The sequence below is a fragment of the Paramisgurnus dabryanus genome, chromosome 20 (genome assembly GCF_030506205.2).
Source record: "Paramisgurnus dabryanus chromosome 20, PD_genome_1.1, whole genome shotgun sequence".
Lineage (NCBI taxonomy): Eukaryota > Metazoa > Chordata > Actinopteri > Cypriniformes > Cobitidae > Paramisgurnus > Paramisgurnus dabryanus.
In genome coordinates, this window is record NC_133356.1 from 28,531,729 (window position 1) to 28,541,612 (window position 9,884).

General features: G+C 36.8%; 1 protein-coding gene across 1 annotated transcript; it reads right to left on the reverse strand.

Annotated features, from left to right (window-relative positions):
• Positions 1-1,118: 1,118 nt before the first annotated feature.
• yipf3 (Yip1 domain family, member 3) lies at positions 1,119-9,710 on the reverse strand. The gene is made up of 9 exons (XM_065251276.2): positions 9,452-9,710; positions 8,965-9,174; positions 8,509-8,615; positions 8,368-8,413; positions 7,718-7,810; positions 7,490-7,621; positions 7,235-7,348; positions 6,986-7,109; positions 1,119-2,306 (listed from the first exon to the last, which is right to left on the reverse strand). Exons 1-9 carry the CDS (start codon positions 9,521-9,523, stop codon positions 2,176-2,178), a joined length of 1,029 nt encoding a protein of 342 aa, XP_065107348.1. The 5' UTR covers positions 9,524-9,710; the 3' UTR covers positions 1,119-2,175.
• Between the last annotated feature and the right edge of the window lie 174 nt (positions 9,711-9,884).

Genomic DNA, 9,884 nt, shown 5'->3' on the forward strand with positions numbered 1-9,884 from the left:
GTCCACTTCAGAAGTTGTGCAGACTAATTTGTAAGTTAAGGATTCTTCAAACAAGAGAAAACGTATCTCAAACCTGTTGCACACCATTTCCGGGAAACATATCGTTTAACCCGGAAACTATAGCAAAATGTTGCGCACCAGTTTGAGCTTGAACGTGCCCCTGATCTGTCAAATGTCTTAAAGGAAAACACCACCGTTTTTCAATATTTTACTATGTTCTTACCTCAACTTAGATGAATTAATACATACCTATCTTTATTCAATGTGTGCACTTAATCTTTGTACAGTGCTTCTGGAATGTGTTAGCATTTAGCCTAGCCCCATTCATTCCTATGGCTCCAAACAAAAGTTTTATTTTGTGCCACCATACTTACTCATGTAACAGTCTTTAAATAGGGAAAACATGGAAGTGTTTGGTGGCTTATAAATTCATCCCTGTTTGGATCCTAAGGAATGAATGGGGTACTGTACAAAGATTAAAAGTGCACACATTGAAAAAAGATAGGTCAAGTCGAGGTAACAACATAGTAAAATAATGAAAAACGGTGGTATTTTTTCTTTAAAATGACCACCAAAAGCAATGTTTGTGGTAACCGTGGTATAAGTGACTCCGGTAATTTAATTATTTGTAAATAATGCACACCTGCAGTTAAACGTCACTCCGCTTCGCATTGTGCTGCATTACCACCTTGGGTGTGAATTATTTTCTAATAATTCAACTGCCTGTTGTCAATTATTCCTTACATATCCTGTCTCTTTTCAGTTTATAATGGCACTGGATAGTGCCCGATTTTCAAAGCTCCAAAAAGTGCATCAATCCATAAAAAACTAATCAATACAGTTATTTTATAACTGTAAGGATCAGTTTCTTATGTATAGAGACTGGGGCACTATCCAATGCCATTATAAAGCAGATAAGAGTCAGGATATTATTTAATATAACTCTGACTGTGTTTGGCTGAAAGAAATATACACATATGGCTTATGGGTGAGTAAAATATGGTCTAATTTTCATTTGGGGGTTAACCATTCCACTGTCTGGTATAAAACTATCTTAACTAATATCTTAAGGAAACAATGATCAAGAATTTGCTATAGTATTCTGACACATAAATCTATTTCGCAAGGCATCGGCTTGTTTTATTAGTTTATTTTCTCTTTACAAGAACATTTTAAATATGCAGATCACATGTAAAAGACAACATAATAAGATAGCACTTATAACCCTCACCCCAACCATAGCTTTGAATAGACCCAGACTGCACCACAACTGCTGGATAAAAATGCATTAAGAAAAAGACCTCATGCACCAGTAAGACCTTTCCCATTTTTAAACAAAAAATCATAGCATTTCTGTATCATTGTGCCTTCCAATCAAGACAAAGACTTTTATACATAGTCTTTATAAACACCTCTTATGCAACAAGATCTTAAACAGAACTAAAGAGTTTGTGGTGATATTTGTCTCCTCTTCTCTGTAATTAAAACTTTTTGTTGGGACTTTCAACTGGAAAGGCTGTTTATGTAAATGTACATTCACTGAGCACAAATATCCAGTTGCATTTAAAGGCGGAGTCCACGATGTTTGAAAAACGCGTTGGAAAAGGAGACGGGCCGACTACCAAAACACACTTATGGCCAATAAAATCAAATCAAACGCCGGGTTGCGTATGTGTGGGGCGGGTCTATCAACAGAAGGTCCAGATTCTATTGGGGTAGGGGCGTGTTTGTTTAGGTGATTTCAAATATCAACATTGGCTTTCAAACATCATGGACTCCGCCTTTAAGTCCTCTAAAACAACAGTTATCTTTTAGCCATTAATATCCTCATCTTAAAAGAAAGTGTATTTTTTGTGTTGATAAGACGAATAGTTAGGCTTACATAACCTGAATAAATGTTCAACTATTGTTAGGCCTTCACAACTGTAACTCTTAGCAACAAAAATGATGAAAGACAAGTGTAAAGTGATTTGGATGGCATGCCAAAGTGCCATCTCATAATAATATGAGTCCAACATAAGTGATGTCATCTTGAGCTAAGAGGATCCCTTAAGATCAGTTTGACAGTATCAGGATATCTACATGAGATTTATACTGAGCTGAAGCTCTATAGAAACTGCCCTGATTATAAATATACACATCAGACTCGCACTGGCCCAGAAGCCAAATATATAATCATTGTGTCTGTACAATTGCAGCTATCGAATTGATGGTGGCATTCACAAGGGTGTTCGCAACAATGGGAACATCTCTGGCAACCCTCTGAATGGGAGGAATATTGGGCCCTTCCAAGGTATCCAGAATACCTACATATAGAAACGAGAACAATCATTGTTTTTACCATGCAAGGACAAAATGTCAAAACCGTCAATAACACTGCAAATGCTAAAAGGCACTGTAAGGAGACATGTACCTCTAAATGCATGCAGCATGCAACTAAATTTGTGGTGTCTGGACCAATACTGAAAAGTTGTTCTTTGCGAGCTGGGTGATATGACTGTATATGCAATGCAATTTTTCAACCAGCAGAAATGTTTCTATAGCATTGATACTACTGTAAAATATATTACATGCCTTGCTATGATTGGCTGTCAAACAGTTAAGATGAAGAGGAACTAATGCGTGAGGGTGTGTTTTTAAGCACAAAAACAATTTCAGCATCAACTAAACCATATGAGTGATTTTATAGTCAATATTATTATTAATCTATTTGCGACATACATACATATATATATATCTGCACGTTTACTGCAGCATGTTTCAGATACATGAATCTTTTTATACTGGCCTCGTTCTAAAGCTGATGCTCTGAAGATAGATAGGACTGAAAACACAAGTGTTTAACTGTTTCTAAAATTAGATCAAAGTAGGAAACTCATTTATTGAAGGTCACAATAATGCCTGGGAGATAGTATTCATGTACCTGTCATATTATATTTTTGCTCTAAGAATTAGCACACTTAAATAACTTAACTTTTCCTCCAATCATTTAAGTTATTTATATTTGTCTAACAGAAAAACAGACATAGTAGCCCTGGGTATGTAATTCAGATTTCCAGAGATGCCATTTCATAACCCTACTGTTACGTCTCTGCTCGGTTAAAAGCACTTTATATTAGGGCTGCCGATAATTCCGATTATTTGTCGATTTTTCATCTTGATATTGTAATTGTTATTGAAGATTATTACACGGCTCTCTGGAATGCTTGATTCTGATTGGTCAGTTGAGACATTTGCAGGTTCGTTCTTTTCAAATAATAACCGCTCCAAAGTAATAACGCATAGCCGGTACTACTTTTACGGTTAAAATCGCTCCGCGCCAATAAAGATTACTAGCTGTTTGGCGCCATCTTGTGACAAACACTGGACAACCACGACAAGACACAGACAGCTTACTGAGACTGAACTTGACAAAATAGAGCATGACAGCTACGAAGCCAACACACAAAAAAATACAGAATGGGCATTAAAACTTCTCAAAGACTGGCTAAAAGAGAAAAAATGGAGACAGACAAGTATGAAGCAGAGGATCTTAATAAGGTATTACGATCATTTTATGCATCTGTGCAAAGTTTGGCGGAAGGATAAAAATTTTAATTTAAAACAAATATGCCAATAAAATGTTTCAAATTCATATTTATGTCCAGTTTTTTTTCTTATGTGGCAAGTAGCCGTGTAATAAGCGGGATAATGTAGAGTCAGCCGGTAGTTATCGGGAAATAAGCCCCTTCAGTGTGATACAAGACCCTCCGCTTCGCGTCGGGTCCTGATCACACTGTCGGGGCTTATTTCTCGATAACTACCGGCTGCCTCTACATTATCCCTTATTTTAAGTTTTATAACTGTGAAGCAGCCGCATGGTAAATTCTAAGCATCCAAAAGTAAATATATAAATGTAAATCCCATTTATTTTGGGAGTTATGTTGTAAGTAAAAAATCCTAAAAGAGTTGCTGAAGAACACGTCAACTTTTTAATTTTAAAATCTCTGATTCACCTCTGTATTTGGTGCCTAAACATAAAGGCGAACGAAACACACAGAAATGAGCACAAATGGACAGCTGTAATGGTGGTAATTGTTTCACCCTTAATTGTAATCCTGGTTAGTTTTTAAATTAATTGTGCAGCCCTACTTTATGTCTATTGGTATTGATTCAATATTATTCCTCCTTATGTTTATTCAGTAAGAAACACTGTGGAAACAATGCTTTGATGAGGTTTAACTGGATTTTGTACTGTAGTCTTAGGCCAACAGCAACTCTTGTTTTAGCAAAGTTTTTTGATCATACATATTTATTTTTCGGGTCACATTAGTAAGATAAACATACAGTTTGAAGAGATGATTTCTACTTTACCCTTTTAAAGGGATTATTTGAGCTGTTCTGGTAGCAAAATCTGGTAATCTATTACATCTGTTATTTGGATAGAAACCTATGGACTAATACATCATTTTGTTAATGTTTTATCAAGATTATAGCAATTTAGTGTAAACAGGTATAGTATATCAAAGTAAAATAATCTATATGCTTGTAAATCCATTTTTAAAAGTTGTGTCTTCTAATAAAACTTCTCTGACGAATAAAGAAAAAAAATGTAAAAAAAGTCTTCTTCAGGTAAAAGTCAGTATTTAGTGTGACCTCCCTTGGCAATAAAAACATCTTGAACTCTTTTGGAAAATCTGTCATGTGGCTGGCTGCACTAGCTGGCCATACACCCTGTCCAAAGACTTGTCTGACTAGTCGACAAAATGTGCAAAATAGCTGTGCCTAGTTATAGATTTAGATGGTGCAAAAGGTCCATCTATTTATCACAACTCTGGACAAAACCCAACTTTTTTTACCTCCAGCTAGTGCAACCAGCCCCTGAGTTATTAGATTTGAAAACAGGGTTTCATTTAAAAGTGACAAGCTTGTATGAAACGCCTACTCGAAATGTGAACTCTGCATTTAACCCATCCCAGTGAGTAGTGAACACAAGCACACCCGCAGCAGGGGGCAACAATCCCAGCCCCCGGGGAGCAATTAAATCATTAATCATAAATCAAGTAAAGTGCCTTGCTCAAGGGCACCACTGTCGCAAGCCACCGGCCGTGAGACTCAAACTGGCAACTCTTGAGTTACAAGCCCGACTTTTTAACCACTAGTTTAAATAACAAATCTAATGGCATAAGACTTTGGCACAGTACTGTATATTTGTGGCAAAAAGCTAGGGTTGGCTTGATATCAAAACTTTGACTTCAATACGGTACCACAATTTAATACCCTGGTATCGGTACTAAAACAGTACCATGGGTAACAAATAAACAGCCTCAAATAATTAAAAAATTAAATTTTTTTAAGAAGACAAACTCTGAAAAGTATTTTCTAGTATTTTCGAGTATTTTCTACTTCTGTATCTCATATCTTCTGTCAAGCTGTTTCACAAGATATCTAAATACTGGTTTATCAACACTACAAATAGGGATGTATTGTCATAAATTTTATTCTAACATTCATTTAATATTACTCATATTAAAATGAATATCACTAATACCTTTAATCTTAAGCAAATTCTGTGGTAACACTTTACTATTACGTTGTATTTGTTAACATTAGTAAAAGGGATAGTTCGGCCAAAAATTATATTAAACCCGTGATTTACTCACCCCCAAGCTGTCTGAGATGCATATGTCTATAATATTTCAGACAAACACATTTTCGGATATTTTAGAAAATGTTTTAGATCTTTCAGTGAATTTAATGTAAAGTTACAGGGTCCACGTCCTTCAAGTCCAAAAAATGTGCATCCATCCTTCACAAAAGAAATCCGAACGGCTCCAGGATGATAAACAAAGGTCTTCTGAGGGTAATCAGTTTTGTTGTAGAAATATCCATATTTAAAACTTTATAAACGAAAATAACTAGCTTCCGGTAACGCCACCATCTTAGACTCCTCTGTATTCCGGAGAGAGTATCAGCGTAGTGTACGCACTTTTCTTAGTGACGTATGACAAATTCGGAGGGGGCATAGAGCAGCAGCAGAGAAACCTTTATAAACTGCGTACGTCTTATCTTGAATGCGGATGCGACTAAGATGGCGGCGCTACCAGAAGCTAGTTATTTTTTATAAAGATTAAAATGTGGATATTTTCATTGTGGAGCCATTTGGATTTATTTTGTAAAGCATGGATGCACATTTTTTGGACTTGAAGAACGTGGACCCCACAACTTAACATCTAAAACATTTTCTAAAATAACTGAAAATGTGTTTGTCAGAAAAATGATAGACATATGCATCTCGAACAGCTTGGGGGTGAGAAAATCATGGTTTTAATATCAGTTTTGGCCGAACTATCCCTTTAATGCTAACATAAACTTACAATGATCAATACTTCTACAGCATTTATTAATTTATATATTATTATATTCATGTTAGCTAATGCATTTACTAATACATTTGGAAAATCAAGCATTGTTAACAATGTTAACAAATACAACCTTATTGTAAAGTGTTACCAATTCTATTCATATTTTATGGCACCTCATCATCATTGTTTTTAGCATGTCGCTCACTCTTGTGCTTTTATTTTGACATCTTTGATCTTGTGAATAAAGCTAAATTAAATCAGATGGATGATGCGCTCACCTGTTGATCTCCGAACTCTGTACAAGTCAGGAGGAGCAAGTGAAAGAGCTTTTTTGTCACATAAGTAGGCAAAGTAATGCCATATTTCACTTCTACAGCCCTCCTTGTTTGTTAGTTAGTTGTGGCCATGTAGTGTGATCCATCTCCTCTCGCAAGTTACTCTCACTATACTGCCGAGCTCACTGGTTTCACATCACTTTGGTTGTGCACTGCCGCCTAGCGTTGCACTTAGGAACAACAGCCAATACCGAACCGAGCAAAATCACAGTATAGTACCTTTTGAAATATTATAAATACCGGTCATTTTCAAAAACCGGCTTATCACGCAACCCTACAATAAGCAAATATCAATTGCTGTCTTACCTTCTACCATTTTATGGTAAGCAAAGTGCAGGTAAAGCAGAAAGAGCATGTGCAGAGCAGCCAGAGTGCCACACAAGATGAGTCGCGGAGTCTGACCAACAGTTCGGGAGATCAGCACAGCCACCTGAGAGAAAGACACATCACAATGCCATTAGACTAAAGTGAATTAAAGAAAATCATTCTTTTGATACTGTATATTTCAGTAAATATTACAGGTATAATCTTGGCCCTCATTCATTTTATATTTACCATCCGGAGAGTAGAGAGCCCACCGACAGCCAGCCAGAGAAGGTAGAACAGCGAGTGGAAGTGGATGTTGTAGGTGACAAATAGGACCACACAGTGGCCAAAGAGACCATAACCCTAAAATAATGATTAAATTAGACACTCACAAAATAAAAACTGTGTGATTTATTCATTATCATGTTGTTCAAAACCTATATAACTTTCTTTTCATAATGTTTTCACAAAGTTTCACTCATAATCCACATTCAGTTTACTTACTAGCAAAGATAACATCTGCAGCATAGTAATCTGAGCATTGCACAGGTAAGCAACGAAGTACGTAAAAGAAGAGACGCCCAACCAGTATCCAAAACAGGTTCCAATGGCAGTGCCCATCAGCGTGCCCTCTCTCTGTTTCAACAAACCCAGTCATGAACAAGACAGCTTTAAAGAGTGGAAGTATCATTCATATTCACTGATAAAAACGTTCTTGTTGATTTTGCTTACGATGACAGTGTCTGACGTCTTCATGCCATGGAGCAGAATGGCCACCAGTGTGAACACCAGCATCATTGGTCCATACAGTTCTCCAGCAACTTTCTGAGTTTAAAAAAATAAAAGTGCTTAAAGAAGCTAAATGAGCTTGTAACGTCTTCCCTTTCAATATAACAATCAAATATCCTCAAAGCATGAGTTATATTGACCTTTTAGAAGTAGAGCGAGACAGAATATCAAACCCACAGTCAATTGCGCAACCACTCATCTTCATCTGCCTTCGTAAAAACTCTTTGCTTATTTTTAGCACAATGCTAATGGTCTAATCAGATTCAATTGATTATGCTAAGCTATGCTAAAAGTGGTACCACAAGACCCGGAGATCAGCTGAATGGATTCCGAACCAGTAAAAATCAAATGTTTAACTCTAGGGGAGCTGGAAAATGAGCATATTTAAAAAAAAAAAGTGGAACGTCCCTTTAACATCTAATTTTTATCCGAGAGTTTGCCCTCCATACAACTCATAACTAAATAAAACAGGCTGAATGATAGTTAGGAGGCAATTTAATAGAAATTTGTATGGAAATGCAAGACACTTTGCACGTTGAAAAAAAATATGAATCTTGGAACTAATCTATGCTAGCTATGACTGACAACCTTACCTGTGGAAAGTTGATCATTCGGACTGGGATCAAAGATTCAATTAACCTGTAAATTAACCAAGTATTAAATTTAAAATTGATATCATAATTGATTTTACATTTTTATTAAAACATTGCTAAAAGATCTGACATGCACCACACCTGTTTCTGACTTGAATAGGCTCCACATCGAAGTATGGCCGCAGGATGTCAATATTGGCATAGAGGTTAAAGGCTTTCGAGGCCTGCCGCTTTCCAGCTTGCCATACCTGTGTGCATATAAAACAAATATGTTACTCTATGTACAAAGATGATCTAGACACATATGTTAGTTTTTCATAAAATTTAATTTCCATTTTCCACCACCTCTTTGACCCATAAAATAAAACCAATTTTCGCTGCTGTGTCTTTAAGAAATGTAATGAACTTCTTCCTCTTAAAATTAGGAATTTCAGTCCTTGTGATATGACCTTTTAAACAAGGGGTGGGCATTCCTGGTCCTGGAGGGCCACTGTCCTGCAACGTTTAGCTACAACCCTAATCATGAATTGTGCAGGACAGTAACACTCTAAAACTACTAATGCCCTGTTTTAAGCAAACACCCTCCCTCCATCTCACCTCATCAGCAACCTGTCTGCCCAACTGTCCCTTTATGCCTTTCATGCCGAGGAAATCTGCATCTTCACCGTTGTCCTCCTCTGTAGCTTCTGCCTCAGCGGACACCTCCTCCTCCTCCTTCAGACGCTGATGAATCTCCCCCATATCCTCAAAGCTGGAACCAGAGGTGTCGTCCATGTTCTCCATGTCTATCACTGCTGAGCCACTGCCCTGGGGTTAAATAAGTTCAAACAGTACATGGTTAAATCGACGAAGGGTTACAATATTACAGTACATGGTATTTTGGAGTAGGTTGAAATAACACGTGAATACCACGGTACATAACAATGGTCGTATAGTAAGTATTATTCAGTATTATGGTGTTGCTGTTAATAGGCAACTGTTGCAGAATAAGCCATGTAAATGTCTTGTTATTTAACATAACAGCATGTGTAATTCATATTTCATGCACATGTTTATGGAGTAAGGACAAGTTGAGGTAAATTACCTGGATAATGTTGTCATCGAATCCACCCCACGGTTCCGTATTCGTGTTTTTACTTCCTTGCGAGCTCGCCATCGTTTAGCGTTTACGTGAACAAAACTGACGTAGAAACGTAGGCTGTGACAATACCGATTAAACGTAACTACCTAAACCTGTTTAGTTCTGCTCATTGTACTTTATGTTAAATACTGGATTTTTCTGCGCTTGTTTTGCCAGCTGTACTACGCTGACACGTGACGTGCGACAATTTATCTGACGCAACTTCCGCTGAACTTCCGTGTTTCTGAAAAGCCTTTCTTTATTAAAAAAGGGACACGCATTTTTATTAAAAAAGATAAGCAACAGCATAGTTAATAATTATGAGTCTAATAAATATATATATGCGTTACAACACAATAAACATTGTTATTTTTAAATGCCAGCAAAGCTACACTAT

Bases quoted from the DNA above. Each gene is read 5' to 3' on its own strand.
- yipf3 (XM_065251276.2), bottom strand. From the start codon at position 9,523: ATGGCGAGCTCGCAAGGAAGTAAAAACACGAATACGGAACCGTGGGGT. The intron at 9,175-9,451 runs GTAATTTACCTC...ATTTAACCCCAG, and splicing joins TCGATGACAACATTATCCAG to GGCAGTGGCTCAGCAGTGAT. The intron at 7,110-7,234 runs GTAAATATAAAA...TCTTTCTCTCAG, and splicing joins GGCTCTCTACTCTCCGGATG to GTGGCTGTGCTGATCTCCCG.